At 42.7% G+C, this 20,931-nt stretch overlaps 1 protein-coding gene across 1 annotated transcript in view; it reads left to right on the plus strand.

Moving 5' to 3' along the window:
• The first annotated feature begins 1,350 nt into the window (after positions 1 to 1,350).
• Positions 1,351 to 20,931, plus strand: part of LOC120797902 (gamma-aminobutyric acid receptor subunit gamma-3-like) — an 81,108-nt gene continuing 61,527 nt past the window's right edge. Inside the window, exons 1-2 of the mRNA XM_040141668.1 lie at positions 1,351 to 1,437; positions 1,876 to 2,030. Of these exons, the coding sequence (XP_039997602.1) occupies positions 1,382 to 1,437; positions 1,876 to 2,030 (211 nt within the window). The 5' untranslated portion in view covers positions 1,351 to 1,381. The remainder of the gene's footprint in view (positions 1,438 to 1,875; positions 2,031 to 20,931) is intronic.

The following is a 20,931-nucleotide window of genomic DNA, read 5'->3' on the forward strand; positions in this document are numbered from 1 at the left end:
CGAATGCAGGACTCCTGCTTGTAATAAAGTATTTTTACACAGTGCTACTGCTACTTTAACTTAAGAGGACTTCTTCCACCACTGTGGACAGACAGTACAACTAACAGTGTAACAACAAGGTCGGTCGGAATTCTCCTTTTTCTAATTTATTTATTTATTCTTGTGCGTTTGGTCTCATATTGCGGCCCGTGTTGCTGCCGCGTCGCCGGCCGCCAGGGGGCGGCGAAGCCTGCCGGTCATGCTCGCGCGTAGGGTCGCCGCCTCCCGGGTGCTTGCGAGGGGCTGGACGCCCCCCCCCCCACCCCCCACCCCCCACTGGGGCGGCGCGCCTGTCCAGAGACGGCCCGGTTGGAGCGCGGGCGACGGCCCTGCCCGTGTAAAGGCCTGACCGCGTCTCCCGGCGGCGCCCACCGGTGTAAACAAAACAAAAAAACCGGGTGCACATTCAGTGACACTGACATCCTGCCCTTTTTTTTAATGACCTTCTGCTACCTCCTGATACTTTTTTTTAATAATCTGCAGGCTGCAAAACTGAAAACGCGGATGAAGTATGAAAGAAATCCGAATGAATTTTTTTTCGGCACTTTTTCACCCCCCTCCCTCCCAAAAAAAAGGAGATACCCTTGGATGATTAACTGGAATCATTTCAAAAGCACATCCAGATGTTTAAATATGCAGCAAGTGTAATGAAATAAATAAATACTGCTCATGACGTAGCCTGCAAATAATAATAATAAAAAAATAAAAAGAGGGAGATGTTTGCTTCTGTTTTTCAGCCAGATAATGAAATGCAGTTGTGATCCAGGTATTGTATGTAGCCTGTGCACGGTGCATGAGTCACGCAAGATGCTCATCTCCTAAGGTTCATCACCACCAGCACCATCAGCACCAGCACCACCAGCAGCAGCAGCAGCAGCAGCAGCAGCGTCAGCCCACCACTCTGGTGCCCACACAGGCGGTAGAGAGGGAGCAGGGCGCCGCTGGATCCCGTCGATCCGACTCCGCTCCGCTGAGCCGGCCACATTGATTGATCGTTGGGTGCGTCCCGGAGAAACCCCCAGCCCCCCAACCCCCCCCCCACCCCCTCCCTCTCCCCCCGCCACCCCTCCACCCCCCCACACACACACAAACACATACACACACACAAACACACGCACGCTTTGTGCGCGGAGCACGCAGGATCTTGGGGGAGACCGCTGTTGTGTGGCCGCGGATGACACGCAGAAGAAAGTGTGTGGGCGGAGAGGAGGAAGTTCAGAGCCCGGATTGATGGTTACACACCTACTGCACTGGCACTTTCTCGCCGCGGCAGGCAGCAGCACACACGCCGGGATCTCCGTCCACCGATTCCTGTGATCAGAGGTGATCCGCGCGTGGGAAAATGACCGGCGAGTTTGCGCTCGTCCTCTTCACACTCCTGCTCGTTCAAGGTGCTCGGTGAGTTTCTATGTACATGATCAACAGCTGGGAGCTTTTCGGCTTTTTTCTGTTTTGTTTTTGCTTGTTTCTTTTTAAGCTTCAAAAGTTAAGAGGGCATGATGGGCAATCTCGCATGTTACGTGAATGAGCCCGGCTGATAATGCATGTTGCTTTTTGGTTGTTTTTTTTTTTTTTTTTCCGAGGGCTTTCCCCGCACATACACACAAACACACACTCACACGGACCCCCCAAAAAAAAAAAAAAAAAAAAAAGCAGCCGTTTACAGCTGGTGCCTAAATTCCCAGTCTGGGGTCTGAACATCATTTCCAGCGGGGGGGGTTCAATTCACATGCAGCCCGCATACATCAGTGCTTGCGAATGTTTGGATGCTGCGACAAAGTTTTCGTGACAGTGGTGTTTATTTAAGGGGAGCTAACATGATTAACGACCCCCCAGTTGCGATCTACTGGAATATGGCGACGACGATGAAGATCACCATGATGTCACTGTCAATCAGATGCTGGTTCCCAGGTCGCACCAGGAGGACGCCACGCTCATACTGAACAATCTGCTCAAGGAGTACGACAAGACGCTCCGGCCAGACATTGGAGGTAGGACCCGATTCTGGTGATTCGTTCAAGGCTTGCGCAATAAACGAAACGCTGTCGGGGCGTTAGGAGTTCGGGGCTGCTGGCGCAGGACGTTAGTGGTGGGGGGGGGGGTTGGGGGTTTGGACTGGAGCCGTCCACGGGGCTTGAGCCGGCGACGCTTGCAGCGCCGCGTGGGTCTGATGTCTGGGTGAAACCGTCAAACGGCCCTTGACCCAAATATTCCAAAATCAAAGAAAGGCAGCAAATCCTCACACTAAATCATCAGAATCAAGAGACTGAGGAGAACGTTTGACCTTTTTTTTATGCTTGAAACGTGCCGAACTAATCAATTGATTACTTAAATAATCAATTGATTACTTAAATCACTCCAAGTTAATCTTCTGCCGATATAGACTAATTGATTAGTCAACTCATTTCTGTAGCTCTAGCTCAGCCCGACCCAGCCTCAAGGGGTAAGCACTGACTCCCCAGGGAGTCATTGGGTACCTAGAGATTTTACAATCGACACGACAAATACCATCTCCTCGAGAGCAACGTTTTTTCTGCAACCGATTTTTTTCCATTAACACTGAGCAAAATATCATCTTTTGAAAAAGGCCTGGTTGATTTGAACAGGCCACTTAAAGACCCTCCGAGGTGGATCGTCACCTGTTTTGTATGTAAAATCGTAATCTGCAGAGTAACTATAGCTCTCCGATCACTGCAGCGGCGTGGTAAGGACAATACTTGCCTCATAATTGTAGTGGAGCAGAAGTACAAAGTAGCATGAAATGGAAACGCTCAAGTAATACACAAGTACCTACAATTGCACTGAAGTACAGTACTTGACTAAATGCACTTAGTCGCATTCCATCAGTATAAATCCTTTTAGTCCAAGGCCAGAAATTGCATTTTTTTTTTTTCCCAACTTCCAACCATTTGCCTCTCAAAGTCTCTTATTAGCTTCGAATGTGGATGTCTTGCGTTGTACGTTCGCCTAGAAAAACGGTTACAAAAGGAGTTTGATCAGAGTCGTGAAGTGGTCAAATATGGAAGCTCATGACGGAGCAGTGACCCGACTGACCGGTGTCACCTGTAAGGTACTTTGGGCTGCGACTGACGGGAACTTTTGAGCTCACAACATCCTCGTAACATCCGACGTGACGGCGTCCGCTTGTTCAGCGAACCCCGCACGGCCTCACCTCCCGTCCTGGAGAACGGGACCCAACCTCCAGCTGGGTCTCGAATGTCGCTCGGAGACTCGTAGCAGCACGCAAAGAGCGGGTACAACCAAGCTCATCTCGTTCAGAAGGACCGGGGCCGATGGTACCCTGGTTGACAGCGAGATGGACCAACCGGTTCGTGCGGAGCAGCGGGAGGGTCAGTGGCGTTCCACTGGGACTGGGAGGGTCGAGCAGGTTTAGCTTTAAAGGGTTTGGGCCTCAGACAAAACAAAATCTAGTTCAGTTTTATGACTATTTCTACCTTTTGAAGAACGTCTATGACTAAATGATACCTCAATCTTCACACACCTTTTTTTTTTTTTCTGAATGCTAACGGCCATTTTGCTCTTAGCAAACAAGCTTGTATAACTATCTACTTCTCCTCCACGCAAACGTGATATCACTGTCCAATAAAAACCAGGTATCTCCAAATTAGGCGACTTTACATTTACAACTGTCGCTTAATGGGCTGAGTACATTCCCTTACTATTTAAGCTAAAACATAAAAGTATAATATAAATAAATGAAATACAAAATCTCATTGGAGGCATTCTGGAGATACATGGTTTTCATGGAATTGATAGGACCAGGTAAATTATCTTTCCGAGATCGTATTTGTGTCTTTGATTACAGAAAGATGTAAGGGTGGGGAACTGTTGGGCGTCTTGCCTCAGATGTGGATTTTTCATACTTTGACCATTATCAGAAAAATCTACTCTCCAAAGAACAAATGCTCCCAACTAATGACAAGGTTTTTTTTTCACATGAATCTTTGTATCGGATTATTAAAATACCTGTTTCCATCCAAATATAGCACAAATTTCCGTTTTATTCCCAGAAAATCGGCAAAAGAAAAAGCGCAAACGCGCGGGAGTGAAACTTCGATTTAACAAGACTGGTGTGGAAAACATGACATCGTCAAACATGAAAAAACATTTTTGCGATATTTAGATTTTTTTGGAAATTTCTGTCACTTCCATGTAGGTTTTTTTTATGCACAAATTGAAAATATGCATAAAAAACGGCACTTTATGTCTGTCTTCGTCAAAATCACGCAGATCCTTAAAAGCCGATAATGAAAAATCGGACTAAGTAACCTCAAAATCTGAAACAAACACAATGGACGTTTACATGCGACAGCAATTACTGCATGTCGGCAACAGTTATACATTAACTGACGTATGTCAGACACAGGCTGGGTTACGTGTGGGTTGAGTGTCTTGCCTCATCTGAGTGTGTGTGCGAGTTCGAGTCCTTCTCCGATTGCAGCCACATCATTTCCTCTATGCCTACACCGCAATCGAAACTCCAAGCGTCTCGGGGTTGGAGGGGGGAATATTCATCCTCGGAGAAGGCAGGGAGGCAGGGAGGCTGGCCGCTAAGCCAGTGGTTGCTGGTCCGAGCCCCGGAGTGTTCTCACTGGTGGACCGCTGACCGGAAAAGTTTCCTGCGCTAAGTGTGTGGTCGTTACGGTCCCATTCATTGTTATTGCCGCCTGTCAAGAGTCATTTGGAAAAAACATCGGGGCAGTCTGTCCTCGATCTGAACGTGGGGTGTGGTGAAGAGTGACGTGATAATCGCTTTAGGGTTTAGTGTGATTGTGGTGAGAGGCGTGTATTGTGGCTCTATCTCTGACTGAATACATAAAGTCAAACTTCTGTGCTCTCTGGTAAAGCTCTGATTCTTAACCGGTCTTGACGTCTGGTTTCTGTGATTAAATGCCTGCACATGGCTGTGCATTTGCATCTCCGTGGGGGAATACAACGTCAAACACCGAGACATGAACCAACAGGTATTATTCTTAATGTAAATGCAGACACCGCCCTCCTTCCTGGAGTCATGACTCCGTCAAATCGGAACACACAGACACGATACACGTATTTTTACATTCAGTGGGATTTACATGTCCCAGCGATCCCTTTATTTTTGATGTCCATCGTGCATAAAAGTCCGTACGTCCGGTGAGAAATCACAGAGAAAAAAGACGCTCTTTATAACCCCAGAACTTGCCTCAGAATCCTCAAGTTTTTGGAGTTTTCTTCCGCGTCAGAATAGTATATCCAGTGATAGTTGTCTTTACATCCACGGGTACACGGCAAACAGGAACTGCTAGTGGCTAACTCGCCGTTTTTAGGGCCAATCTGCCGAAATCTAAACAAATGTCGTCTAACTGACAGACTCCGTGGCAACACCTCCTGTCCACCACCACCACTAGATTATTGGAACTGTTGTTCCAAAACTTAGAGCACGATTATCCCTTAAATCGCGGTAAGACAAAGAATAATAATATGAGTTATGGGGCTGTGAGTGCAGTTGTCTCAGTTTTGTCTCAGGAGGGGCCCACTCTGTCAGCCCTATATGATCTGTTTTGTTTTGATTTGTCTAATATTCCAACTTACTTCTGCTCTGTTAAAGTTTTTTTTTTTTTTTCCTGTATATCTTTTCCCTGGATTCAGATTTTGCATTCACAATCAGCGACGTGCCGACAAAATCAGAGGAATAGTTGATCGTCTGATACGTGGAAAACGTTTGGGAACCGCTCTGCTCTAAATTCTGGAATAAGCACGATGTATTTTGTTGGGTCCTTTTTACGTGTTAGATGCTGAATTGTTTCCTGCAGCTCACTGGGACATTTCCTTCCCCTCTCTTCACCTAAATCCTGACCCACATACACATCAGCACACGTTGAAGTAGAGTTAAAGTATTGAAGACGAGTTCCAAAGGTAATTTCCCCCCAAAATATTCCATGTTAGGCCTACAGGTGGGCGGAATATACTGGACTCCGACAAAACACCATAAAGGTGTTAAAACAATGTATAAGTACTCTATTACAACTCTATTAACAGTCCTGCTTTCAAAATCCTACTGAAGTAAAAGTACAGAATTATTATTAAGAAAAGAGACTGAAAGGATCAAAGTAAAAGTACCGGTAGGAAAATGGCCTCTGTAACAGCAACAGCAGCAATGCGTAGGCAGGACCAGGCCCCTATGCCTGGTTCCCAAGCTAGGGGTCCGGTCTCTTGAAAGGGTCACCTGATAAATCCGGGGGGTCGTGAGATGATCACTGAGGTCGGTAATACAAAAAAAAAGAAAAGAAAAGAAAAAACAAGTTCCGCTGCACAAATCTCTAGTCATGTTACTGGGATCTTTTCTAATCTTTGCTATTTTTTTTTTTTTTTTTTGCAGAAATAGTTTAAACTTTTACCTCTTTCAGCCTCAAACTGGTGTTTCAATAATGTGAGAAGTTTGAAAGGGTCCCTTGTTTTATGTAAAAATCTTAGTGGGAAAAGTAACTAGTAACTACAGCTGTGAGATAAATGTGGAGTAAAAAGTGCAACATCTGCCTGTGAAAAACAAGGGAAGTGGATGTATGAAGTACCATGTACATATACTCAAGGCTGTACTTAAGTGCAGTAAATGTACCGAGCTGAATTCCGGCACTGAAAATAATATTATCATTATAAATCTCTTAATAATTAGGAGTGGGGCCCGTTTGCTACTAAACTCTGTCTCTCAGCCGCAGGACCGATGAGTCTTTATCAAGACTCACTCCGCACCCCGAAGTCGCCGCCGCCAAGCCCGACAGACTTTCACCTGTAATGGTCCAGTTGGGAGCTTAAGTGGCGCCAGATGAAGTTTTTAACAGACCTTGTGCAAAGACTCTGGTGGGAGCACTTATCTCCAGATCATTAAGAGTGTTTATTTGTGTTGTTAGGTTGTGTAAAATGGCCCAGCACCCAGCTTTCACAGGCAGTAACCTGGTGGGAATTCTTTTTTTTGTTTCTGTTCACCTCCGCCGGCGGCTCAGTTCAGTCTGGTAGTTCACCTCGCGGAGGGGGGGGGGGGTCTCCCTCCAGCTCGGCTTCCATAATTAAGGATGAAATTTTGATGAGATTCAGTTGACAAACCTCAGCATCGTCCATGAAATGTTAATGTCTTAGCAGGGTAACGTGAGGCAGTGTGAAAACACAGACACACACACACACACACACGCACACACACACACACACACACACACACACACACACACACACACACAAACACTAAGAAATACGCGCACAAACAAACACACTTGGAGATGACGCTGAGTCAAAGACAGATCTGGGACATTTAAGTCATTGTAAAAAAAAAAGAGTGGGTTTAGTTGAGAGCTGCTGCAGTGAATCTCTGAGAAACACACACCCACAAACACAAACACACACCCACACACACACACACACACAAGTACAGTCACATAGACAGCCAGCCGCTGAATTCAGAACAGTGTGGCTCATTTCCGAGATACACCTGGATTTTGTCTAAGTCAAAGTCATTCTCTTCACACCGAGGCACACACATGCACACACACACACACACACACACACACACACACACACACACACACACACACACACACACACACACACACACACAGAATCAAACAATGCTTTTCTGTTTGGCCCGTTTTTAAAGGTGAGCTCCTCTCTAGTTCCTCTCTCGTTGAATACGTACTATTATTTTGCGATTATTTGAGATTTGTGGTTTTTTGATTTATCAATTGACCTAGAACTTAGAAGTGTACTTATATCTCACAGTGAAGCTGGCTTCTTTGGTCAAAACAGCCTTTTTAAGCTAAACTCAATTAGGGGAGGCTGGGGATGGTTGTACGTTTCTGTTGTCCTCCGTTGACATTAGTATAATATTCTAGCCTGTATGTGTTAAAAATGTGATTTATTTCAACATAAAAACTGGACATTCATGAATAGGGTAACCACTCTTCCACTTGAATTACATGACATTATACAGATATTAGTGTTTTTCACATTACAATAGAGGCAGTAGTGTAGGTGGGGACAGCTATCTGTATTACAACCGTCCCATGCTCCCTCTAGATTTAGGTGTGATCAGTTGCCCATTCGCTCCCAGACATCAGTGTCACCTTGATGTTAAAATTATATCGTCAATTTATGTTACTGCGGAGTCGTTGGAACATAGGCGCCTCACTTCCACAGCGGAGATGCACAATCTGAAAAAAAATAACAGTAGAAATCCGAGATACAGCATAACAGGGTACAATCTTAGTTTCTGTGTTCGTTTTCTTCCTGTCTCTTCCAGTCTTGTAAAGTCAGCACTGAGCCTAATCTTCATATAAAGTGGGTGACTGGTCCACTTAAGAAAAACGCGACCCAGATTTCCCACGAGCAGAACAAGTGTTGAGTCTCACCTTAACCGATCCGAAGCAGTTCGCCTTAGATGAAGATGAGATGCTTTAGTGTCCCTATTGTGTCACTCTCCTTTTGGATTCAGAGTGTGATCACTGTGTGCAATCGGTGGGGCCCTCGTGTACTGTGTGAAAAAAACGCACGTGCGTGTGTGTGAGTGTGTGTGTGAGCGCGTGTACTCGCGAGAGAATCGGGGACAAAGCGGGCTGGAGTGTCGGGCTTTTGTCTGCCGTGGGGGCTCTGCAGACACACAAATTTAGACGTTGGAAGATGATTCAAGGAGTTGAAGTTGGGTCCAGTCCAGCCCTCCAACAAATTAAAAGGTACATTTAATACAGATTCAAGTCTCTGCGCCGGCGAGGATTGAGTCTACAGACTCCAGCTCAAAGACAAGAGGCTTTAAAGCCCCCTGTCATGTGTCCAATCATCTTATCATAAACACACATACTGTAATTTATTTTGAGTCAGTGCCACACACACTGTCCTGCTGCCGAAAATACTCACTACAGCATCAACTGTGTACTAATCCGCCAGTGAAAACAGTTCCCAACAAATGCACCAATATCTCCTGCCTGAGTAACGTGTGCTGAAAATGACAGTGCCCAGCTGATTTAGGAAATTCCTGAGCCTTTTTTAAAAACGAAACTAAATGTTTAATGAGGCATTTTTAAACATTTACAGCCATAGTAGGAACCAATGGGCTTGGGGCTGAGAACCAATGACGCGGTAGGGAAGTCAGGAAGTTAAGTAAAATAAGAGATGGACTAAGATGTTAGTGGTTCTGGTCTTTTCATGTGACAGTAACAAAAACATAGAATATCGCCAGCGTGCTCCAACTGCTGACCGTGTTGATCCTCAAGGATAGATTTGCCAGACGCTACAGGAAAAAGGCTTTGCTACACAAGAAATGGTGCATTTTAACAACAACTGCTACGTGTTTTGCAATAAACAAAGTGGCCAATCTGCCAAAATGTGGCAAATTGATATAAGCAGCAAAAGCCACTTTGCTGAGAAGACAAGGAAATTAGTCCCATTGACAGAAAAGCAACAGAAAATCAGGAGAAGAAAGAAGTCACAGAACTGATCTCAAGCGAAATGACTGCTTAGCAGCTCAGAATATGGAGACAAAACATCTGATTAAGCTAGGGCCACTTTAAGAAAGTGTCGTTGTTATAAATCTCTCGACTTTTAAGAAACAACTGAAACATATCTTAGTGAAATAACTCAACCTCATGAGGAGAAATCACTCCGATACAGGTATGGTTCAGTTTCAGCCTGCGTGCAAATGCAGTCAGTGTGACGGCTTTTCAATATAGCCAGGTAGCTAGTCTGGCTGCAGCTTGTGTGTGATCACAGCAAGCGACTGTGACTGAGGGCCGTAATTGTCCATAGCTAACAAGCTATTGATCTACACAGACTGACCAGGTCGCTGCAATCATATCTGCCATTATTCCCTCGAAGAATATGTCTGGCGCTTACAATTAAGCCTGTGGGTGGAGTGGAGAAGGGAAAGACTGCGCGTGCATTTCAATCGGGGCCGTGTGTTTCTGTGTGTGAGTTTGACTGTAAACAGCAAGCAGCCACTGTCCAACCAATATTTTTCCATCTGCTTTTATAACATTTGCGGCTAATGTGATAAGATTTGCATTCATTTGGCTTTCCTTACATACTTTTACACAAATTATATGTGAACTAGCTAAATCTCTCTCTCTCTCTCTCTCTGTATGTGTGTGTGTGTGTGTGTGTGTGTGTGTGTGTGTGTGCGTGTGTGCGTGTGTGTGTGTGTGTGTGTGTGTGCGCGCGTGTGTGTGTGTGTGTTTATGTGTCACTAAAGAGAAAGACTTTGATTCTGATAAAAGCCAGGTGTGTGTCAGAAATAGAAACCAAAGCAGCTCAGACATCATTGGTTTGCAGCTGTTTCCTGTCTCTGTCTCACTCTGCTTCCATCTGTTTCTCACTCTCTCTCTCTCTCTCTCTCTCACTCTTTTGTCTCTTCCCTTTCTCCCGCCATTCCTTCATGATCCTGCCTTTACTTCCCCATTTTAAACCTACCACTGCTTGCTATCAATCACTGCAAATTGCTACATAATTTATTTCCATAAGTGCGGTCCAGATTTGAGAGTTTTTGAAAACCAAGTAAGTTTGACCCACTTTGCATCCTGTATTAAAATGTCGTAGATCGAATTCAGAAGTCATGTCAGATTCAATCACTCCGGGGCGAAGTATGAGAGCGGAGGACGGGATGTGGACACTGCAACATTTGGTCTCAGTGAATTCTGCTCATACCCTTGTACAGTATATCAGCAGCCCTGCACGTCCCCCTTTGTTTAATGAAAGATTTAGATCTATCCTGTGTTTTATTAAAGCATAAAACCAGTCGAAATCAGATTTGAGGAATCGTAGCATTATTTGCTAAGAAAATTTCAGACTGGTTGTTATGTTCTCTCATAGCCTGAAATCACCACAACGGGTTGTCTTGACTTGTGCGTCTAGATGAAAATGACCTCACCTTAAAAGTAACAAGTAACAGTGAGTAACAAGAGAAATAAATGAGCACTAAATGTGAAGAAAAACTTTGCATTTTTAGCCATTGTCATCCCAGTGGCTTGGCTTCAGGGAGGGCAGTGTTAGGTGGTTGGTCCACTACTTTGGTCCAGACTGAAATATCTCAACATATATTGGGTAGATTTGATGAAATTTAGTACAAATATTCAATTTCGTACAAATATTCAAGGTCCCCCAGGGATGATTCTTACTGAATTTGGTGACTTTTCCTCTCGTGCCACCATCAGGTGGACAGTTTTGGTTTTGAGTGAAATATCTCTTGGATTGGATGCATTTACATTAAATTTGGTACAGGCATAAATGCCCTCACAGAACGACTTGTATTAACTTTGGTGATCCCCTGGCTTTTCACCTATAGTGCCATGATCAGGTTGAAATATCAGCTGTCGAATGCTTTGATTTTTGTGACCGAATACCTTCCAAACGTGTGACTTTTCTTTATTAGCTTCAGCCATACTGTGTGTTGATGGGTGGACGATGACGGGTCCCAACGCTTGTTTCATCCCTGTAGAGCAAACTGTGTCCAAACTGTATATAGAGTACATACTTTCAATGGACAGCTAATCATACAAAAAACACATTTATACTTTTAGCTTTACCAATCGGTAAAGCTTTTTGTTTTTAATGTAAGTTTGTATTTTTCGTGACATTGTTTTGAAATTTCTGTGTTGGAGCTGTCGCGGGATTTAGAGGCCATCCATGCCTTGCCTCCTGACAGGATGATTGATTAAGACTCAGCCATCTTGTGGTGTGTACATAATGGTAGTGATTAAGTTTCTTCGGGAAAAAACACTGTGCTGAAAGATGTGGTTGAATTATGTACAGAATTGTCCTGGACGCCAGTCAGTGTAAGATGTTTCTCACATTCAGCTCACAAATAATTAAATCCTGTAGTTCGAAGCATATTGCAGGGACCTTTCAGCCTTTGTTAATGGTGTTTTTGCAAGCTTTTGGTCGGTGTGACATCCAATTAGTCTCGGCACTCAGCAAATTCCTCATTGTGTTTTTGTGACTGTGACCGAAAAGCATGAGCCGACCACTACTGGGTGCAAAAGACCCATGAAAGACATGAATTGTATTTTTCTCATATCCTCAGGTAACTTCTATCACTTGATGCTTCTTTGATGCTCTTTGATCTTTGATATGTAAAGTTGCATGTCTGCCTGAGAAAGGGGTTAATCGCAAACAGAGGTATTTTAAATTGATTTCAGCCCCTCTAATGAACAGGAGTGCATGTAGCTTATTTAAAAGATCACAAGATTACTGGATCCAGAATGAGCAAGCTCCCCCTTCATTTCAAAGTCACAGTGTTTTAATTTAGTTTTCGAGTTTGCCTTTGAATTTTTAACAGTGACACAACCAGCAACCTAGAAAAGACACATTCAAACAACCACTGAAAGTAGCCTAAGCCTTATTTAACATGCAAAATCATGAATGCAGGCTCATTCTGAAAAACTTTGTGCGGCCCTCTGTGCTAATAGTCAATTTTCTGATTGAAAGCATAACATTCAAATTATCAGACACAGATAATGAAGTGGCTTAATATTTTCTTAACGGGGCATCATTTTCATTATGTAACTACTCAGCTGGATCAAAAATCAGCTAGAGAATATGGGGAGGTATTCAAAATAAACTAACATCCTTATTCATTTGAATTAAATAAAACTTGGGGGCTTTTGACTAGAAAGGTCAAGTTTAAAATCCCATTGTCTGGCCCTCACCCTACCCTATAAAGTTCAATTACCAATCGTGCTTAACCCTTAGGTTAATAGCAGAATACTCTAAGTTTTAATTCTACTGCTGCAAGATTTAATGATGAAGACAAGTGCAACTGAATGAATGTGAAAGCGAGTTCAAGCTGAAAAACAGCAGCTGTGGCTTTTTTTAAAATAAAATATTGACTGTCTGTATTCAGCCATTATCTGCAGCAGACCACTTGTTGCCTGAACAGGGACAAACCACTGCTTGTAACCAAGTAGGAAATTTTTTACATGAACTCTATGCAGATATACATGTTGAGATCAAATTTCCACAAGGAATGAGAACAGATTAAATTTCTTTTCTTTTACCAAGTAATTGCCTAATTTTGTTTTTGTCAGTCCATCACTTTGGTCCAGACTGAAATATCTCGACAACTGAAATTTTGTGCAGCCATTCGCGATTCTCAGAGGACGAATCCCAGCAATTTTAGTGTTCCCCCTTGTTTTCCTCTGGGGCCATCAGCAGGTCAAAAGTATTGATAAATATCTCAATAGCTACTGGAGGGATTGGATTGAAATTTTGTGCAATCCTACATTGGTTTCCAGATCATGTATCCTAAATCATTGTGGTGATCGCTGAACTTTTCATCTAGCCCCACCAACAGGACAAAAATTTCCCTTTGTTCAGTACTTAGGTCCGTTTAAGACTAAATACCTGCGAAGCCTCAGCTGACGTTCGTGTTTGGTGTCCACTAGCAAATGTCAACATAATAAACATTTTGCCTGCTTAACATCAGCTTGTTAACATTGTCATTGTGAGCGGGTGAGCATGTTGACCCGATGTAAAGGCCAATTCATGATTCCCGTGTCCGCGTGGCCACAAAGGTCCTCGGGCTCCACACGACGTAAATTTCATCACCTGCCCAAGTCTGCGAGGGTCTGCGCAGACCCCTGTGCAGACACCTGCATGCCGCTAAAACTTTGCGACTGCACGGATTGTCTGCACTACATGGGTGCCAACGGCCCCACAGAGCGACTAGCATGGCTGTAGATTCTTTGACTTGTTAACATAAAAACTGCAGTATGCACATGTGCGCCTTGCCAGCCCCAAACAGCACTGAGAGGTGAAAACTCTAGTAACTGCAGTAACTGCAGTACTCTTAAACCCTAACTGGAAGTAGCTTGGCCTCGTATGAGATAGTTCTATACCAAAGTTATACAAAGAGGACGAACAATGTAATATAATATAAACTGTCAGCTCCACTGCAGTAGTTGAGAGTTTGTATTTCACTTTTAAATTTCGATTCACCACATCCTGCTGGGAGGGAGGAGTTCACGCCCACTGCCAGTACTTTATTCAGGCAAATAGGGCATTAATGGATGCTCTGTGATTCCACCTTAAAGGCCACTGAGATCTCATCTTACATAACATTTAGTCTGGCGCCGCTTTGAGGAAGAACCGACCAAAATTAGAGCATTTCTGCTGTAGTAAAAAAAAAGTTACTTTTTCCACCTCCAGCTCAGATCTTTGTTGGCTTTGAGTCTGACTCTGTCCTGGCAGGTCTCTTCTCCTTGATCCTCACCGAGCTGACATTTGGCACAGTGGTAACACCTCACCAGCTGAAAGGAAAATTCTCAGATGAGCCTCCTCAATATTTCAAGACCGGTGACATTTCATTAGATGAAGGGGAGTTTAGAGTCCTGGCAAATGCTTCTCCACACATCTTAGGTGTCCAGGTTAGCTGAACTGACAATCACCTGCGGGATGGAGGTGCTGGAGGTCCAACGCACAAACAAACACACACACACACACACACACACACACACACACACACACACACACACACACACACACACACACACACACACAAGGTTCAGGTGCATGGACACGGCAGAGGCGAATTGGTACGAACTTGCACACACACAAGCTAATGGATGGAGTAACCTTTTATGAAATGCACGATGCGAATGTCTCCTCTGCTCTGTGTCTGTATGTTCTTAACGTCTCAGGATTAATAATATTTTTAATGATACTTTGCCACTCCAGGTTGTTTTCAATAAAACTGAGGAACATTTTTATTTTTATTTTTTAAGTTTCATTTAAAAAAGGAAGTTTTCTTGAACCAGCCAGTTTTTGGCTCATAAAGTGTCTTTTGTATAAACCATATCGACTTTTCATCAAATGTCATGTTACACCGACTTCCTCAGCTAACGACTGAGCTTCACTTTTGAACAAGCTGCAAATTGAATGCTGGATGCCTTTTTGTTGATGTTGATAGTTATATCATGTCATGTGTTGTCATTTGCCACCAAGGTACATTGCATTTGGGGAATTATGTTGCCATGGTGATGTCTGCCTGTGTCTTGACAGGCATTGTGATCTCATAATAACACGTACTTACAGATAAGATTATCTCATTATATTTTCGAGCATCTTACTGCATAAATTAGCAAATTAATTAGAATTTCTGTACCCCCTTAGTGCTTAAAAACATGGAGCTACCTGCCAAGTGCGCACAAGTATGCTGACAGAAATATTCGCAAATTGATGCAGTTTCCTGTGCTATTTTTTGATAAACACACACACCATCTGAGGAGGGAAACAGAAGGCCTTGACCAGATATTTAGCTTCTCTTAAAATGTTTAATTTATGTCGAAACAGAGGTGGTGAAGCTCGATAAACGCTCGCCTTTCATTCCTTCAGTGTTCCAGAGTTAATGAGAAACAACAAAGGAATGGCCAAGCAATCATGTAGAGCTTTAAAGTGGGCGGCTGATACCAAAGTGAAGTGCATTAGGTGGTGATAAGACAACCTGGGTCTGGATCTTGGCTGACACATTTCCCATCCCTGTGAGCTCTAACCATCTAATCGATTTCCATCTGCGTCTCCAATGTCCTCTCCAGCCAAAGAGCCAGTGGTTAGCCAGGGACGGGGTGGGGGGGGGCTTGTACCTGTGTGTGCGGTTTGTATTTCCAGTTAAGCCTGGTCATTTAGCAGAGCTGCAGCGGAGAACAAATAAGAGGGAACATTTTGTTAGAGCAATTCTTTTGCTTGTAAAGCGTCTCTGGTGTTAATACTTCTGTCTGATCGCTCTAGACTTGAGGGAAGATTTAAAATGCCTGAATAGAAACAAATCAAACAGGTAAAGTACAGACTATTACACCCCGTTTGCATAAGTTTAACTCATATCTACTGAAATCAGTTGCAATCCATTTTGCTGCATGTCCATGTGTATCTCCCTGGACATTGTCATTGCGTACTGTGTGCAAGTACATTGAGAGCCGCTGGAAACCGGAGTCGGATTCTCTGTATTCAGGGACGTACTTCAATAAAGCTAATTCTGATTCTGATTGGCTGGAAGGTGTGAATCTACTTTTAACCGGACACCTCGTGTTTGACTGAAGGTCCACATTACTGGGTCCGTTTTAAACTGTAGGTAAAGACAGCGACAGTGAGGCTTAGCTAAAGAGCTTGGAGCTAGGGTTATTTGTGTAACTGCCACACATCAATAACTGAAAAACAGAATAAATAGCTTCTCAGTAAGCACCACACAAATTTGTTCAGAAATGTGGTTCATATTTGCCTAATCTGGATGTCCAAATCATTTTGCAGGTGGCTCTTTAAACCCCCGTGTTATCTCGTACAATCTTGGATTTTACACCATGTTGGCTATTATCCATTACCGGTTGTCCAGCAGAGGGCAGCGCGCTAAATGCGATGCACTGTCATTAGTTTTCATGGTGACATGCAAGGGGGGAGCAATTGCTTTTTGGGATGGAGACGCACTGACGGTGCCAAAAAGAAAAACAGCGTGCCCAGTAACAGCTACGGGGTAGAACCGTAGGAGGAACTTATCATTGCAGACACGAGCGGTAAGTAGATTTAGTGTAACTAGCTGGCTACCCCACAGGAAACTGTTATAATGTGAAAGGCCATCTGTCATTGCTGCCATCAGCAGCACTAAGCTCTGCTCATGACCGTTCTCCCAGCTGTGATTGGATCCTTGGATGCTTGAAAAATGAATGAGTGCTATTCATTAAACCATAAGTTTAATCTTTTTAAGTTTTAACAAACATGTTTCATTTAATGAAACATTAAATGCTTGCATAAAAAGGAAATACATATAACAATACAGTACTGTATTTCACTTTTTTTAAATTTGCTTTTATTTTCTCTCTTTAAATCTTCCTTAAGATTTAAAGAGTTAACCCTGTGCAATCAGAGTTAACCCTGTGCAATCAGAAAAAGGGGGGTATTACCTGCATACTTTTGCCACCCTGGGGACACCAAATCTTGCAGACAGATGTTGCATCTTTCCTAAAATTCCGTCCACTACATTAGCTTGTTTGGAATCAACCATTTTCCATTGCTGTGATTGCACCATGGGAGCAAAACAATGCATAATTCATTGTTTACTTGATGGAAACAAGGTTTAATTAAATCTCGAGATTGTCTGCAGCTGTGATGAGTGTGTCTGCTCTTTGGTTCCTTGTGTGAAGTGACAAAGTTGCTTGTGGAAAAATCACAATACTATTCACCAAGGACTTCACTACTTTACCAATCTTATGTCAGTTTAACAATATGGATGGGTGTGTGTGACTAAAGCAACTCATATTCTGTCTCTTCCCCTATCAAAGAGATTATAGGATTAACCTCTGTCATGGCAGACATCCAAGCTCTATTAGCGTTATTATAAATAGATTCCGTTGTGATTCTTAACATAGTATCCTGGGATTATCCTGAGCCGAGCCAAAAAGCTTTCCATCTGCATCTATTTGCACCATAAACTTCAACGGTGTGTGAACAAAGTCTTAAAGTCAGTTTTAATTTCCATGTAGTACCTTGCGAGTGACATTCACTGTCAATTCAAAAAATAATTAACACTATAAATGGATGATATGCTATCCATTTACCAATGATAGCAGGTACAAGAGGTTGTTGAGAATATTTCATTATTCTTTGAGTATTAATGGAAATTGAATTGGGAGATCATTTGTAAAATGCCCTCCTCACTGCATGCATAAATGTGTGTGGTTGTGTGTAACAAGCATCCCCTACCCCCTCCCCTATTTTGCTGAGCGATTGCTTAGCGTTAGCTGTGCGATTGCCCGGTGGCGATTCATAAGCAGTGAGACCTCTCCCTTTGCCTGGTTCTCATCACACCTCCTAGGCAAGACAAAAACAGTCCCCCACACACCTACATACTCAAACCGCAAACACACAGGCACAGTACACACACCCACACAGCAGGTCAATATGTGTCTGATGGGAAAGTCTTTTCATTACCACTTACATGGCTTTTTTTTTCTGCGTTCATAAAAGGAATATATGACTTTGTTTTGTTTTTTTTTAAACCGAATCCTCAGAACACCTGGTGTCATCTTTTATCTCTGTCCAATGAAATGAACTAGACGAGCGTTTCTAAAACATGTTTGCTAGCTTGGGGTAATAAAATACACTCTGGAGGGTCACCCGATGAAGCTGCACTCTTCAATTTAAATATTATTTGTTTATACAGGGGAGATTTGCTGAGCAAATGTGTGGCAGCAATACCCTGCTTTAAATTAATTCAAGTAGATATACAGTATACACAGCTAGAGGCCCAGTACAGTTGCAGTTGGCTGGATCCTGAGCAAAGAGAAACATGATACCAAATGAATCATAATGTTGCTCTGTATCTACTAGATAGACAATTGTTTGCTAAGATGTTTGCATTTTAAAAGTCGACGATGTGTCATGGTTGTGTTCACACCTCGTTTCCACTGAGGCTAAACATATCAGTTACTGCAGGTTCAACGCGAACATTCGAAATATTGGGAAACACACTCATTCGCTTTCTTGCTGAGAGTAATATGAGAAGATTGAGAAACTCTTGTGTCGGTACACTAAACATGACGCTGCCGTTAGCAGCCAGCTAACTTAGCTTTGCACAAAAAAACGGGAAACTTGGTGCTTTATAACAGCACCTATAAAGCTCACTAATTAACATATGGTATCTTGTTTGTTTAATACATTCCAAAAGTTTTACGGGGGATGCTGGTTCTGGGAGTCTCTGCTGCTGATCAGACCATTTGTCAGACTATTTGTTTCCCCTGTTTCTGGTCTTTATGTTAAGCTAAGCTAACCATCTGCTGGCCCCAGCTTCATATTTAGCATACAGACTTTCGTTTGCCACTGCGCAGTGAAGGTCAACAAAAAACGGCAGGAGTAGGAAAACGTAAAGCACTGAAGGGTTTCATTTAAGCTGTGTGTACACTTGAAATAAATCTTAACTGATGTTCATGGGTGTTTTATTTTTACCTTATGATCTGATATGAAAGCCTGCATGACTTGACAGTAGACTACAAACTAAAGACCTGAACGTAGGCACCATCATCAAACGCTTATCTTCTATAAATAATGTAAAATGGCCCAATGATCCATTGTGACCCCTTTTTTTGTCAATAGCTTTCTTTTTTTTAATCATAGATACTTGAGGCCAAGACAAGAGACACCATGCAATATTGCCCAGTGCATTTCTGACTTTTCCCACTGTAAAAACATCTTTTTGTATTTCCACTATTTTTTCCCTTGGACCAACAGTTACACAGCTTCTATTTGGGCTCATTTTTAATTCTCTTGGGATTAGGTTTCAAATACCCTCAGTGGCCTCTTTATTAGGTACACCTGTACAGTCTCTTCCAATTCAATACAGCAGCTCTGCCATAAATTCTTTAAGAAGTTTATAATGTTCAGTTTTTGTTTGCATTGTCAGAAATGTGTAAACTTTAGTTACTGAAGTCATAGTTAAAGGTGTTGTTTTACTGGACTACATTATATATTGTTATACATTATATAGCATATATTTTTGTCCTTCCTATTTAAATACATTAGTGGGCGGATGAAAATAAAAATGCCAACATGCTCACAAAATATTAGATAGAGAGGTGTCTAAATTACTGGTAGGCCTGCAAACGCATTGTTTGAATTTAAACAATGCTCACCAGCTTCCCAAGTGGAGCTGGTATCTGTATCTGTATTTAACTGTCAAGTGGTTTTCAACCATTGTGAGAAGAACCGTTATGAAATGTTTGGAACTGAGGTGTTCTTTGACATTTTGCTCAAATGTTAGGTAATTAATCCATTATCTAATAAAGTCACTGGATCGTTAAAACTTGGTTTAGAGTACTTCTTGTCTAAATCAGTCAAGTCCTTGAGCTGTTTGTGCTTTCTGGCGCTCCTCAACAGTTTGGACATTTTTCTGTAATCAACAATGTGTGTGTGTGTGTGTGTGTGTGTGTGTGTGTGTGTGTGTGTGTGTGTGTGTGTGTGTGTGTGTGTGTGTGTGTGTGTGTTCGTGTTTGTGTATGTGTGTGCGCGTCCAGGAAATTTGTTGCTTTGCCAATGTGCGGTGCAATGCCATGCAGGCTGACAAGTGCTGGAACGGACAGAGACGTTTTTTCCCAAGTGGAGCTGGTGCGGTCACATACATGAAGATTAGCTTTAGCCACTGGAACTCCAGGAAGTCACTAGGCCCGGTCAGGGGTACAGTCTGGTACATAACAGCTATAATACCAACTTGTCATTTTTACACTTTGGTTTTATTTATTTTCTTCAATCTTTGGACAGAGCCAGGATAGCTCTTTCCCTTAGCTTCCAGCCTTTATGCTAAGCCAAGCTAACTCCCTTCTGGCTGTAGGTTTATATTTTACAGACAGACATGACAGTGGCATCAGTCTTCTCATCTAACTCTCAGCAAGAAAATAAATAAGCGTGTTTCCCAAAATGACAAACTATTCCTTTAAGTATTTCTGTTTCAAACTCAGACTTTGGGCTATATAAATGTACTTTTGATGGGACTCACAGTAGTGGTAAAAAAACTGACTTGTAATTACTTGTAAGTACATGTGTATGGCCCTAGCAACAAGCCTTTTCTATTCCAAAAGATGCAAGTCCGTTTTTTTTCTTAAAGTATGCAAAACATCGTGTTTGTTTTGTTTTACCTTTCATGATAAGCGCTACTTTTTAATAAATTGTAAAATTGAATCCCTTCATGTTTTACAGCTCTATAAGGAACATTATGTTTTTTACATCCTATGTAAAAAACATAATAAGTCAACCACTGTTGGACTACAGTGGCAGCAGTAACAGGAATCATGAGAAATATTTATTCCAAGCAAATACATAAGTTGGTTTATGTGGCATTTTGTAGAAGCTAAAATTCTCCCTTTTGAGTGTTTACACAACGATATG

This window comes from Xiphias gladius, chromosome 13 (genome assembly GCF_016859285.1).
Source record: "Xiphias gladius isolate SHS-SW01 ecotype Sanya breed wild chromosome 13, ASM1685928v1, whole genome shotgun sequence".
Classification (NCBI taxonomy): Eukaryota; Metazoa; Chordata; class Actinopteri; order Istiophoriformes; family Xiphiidae; genus Xiphias; species Xiphias gladius.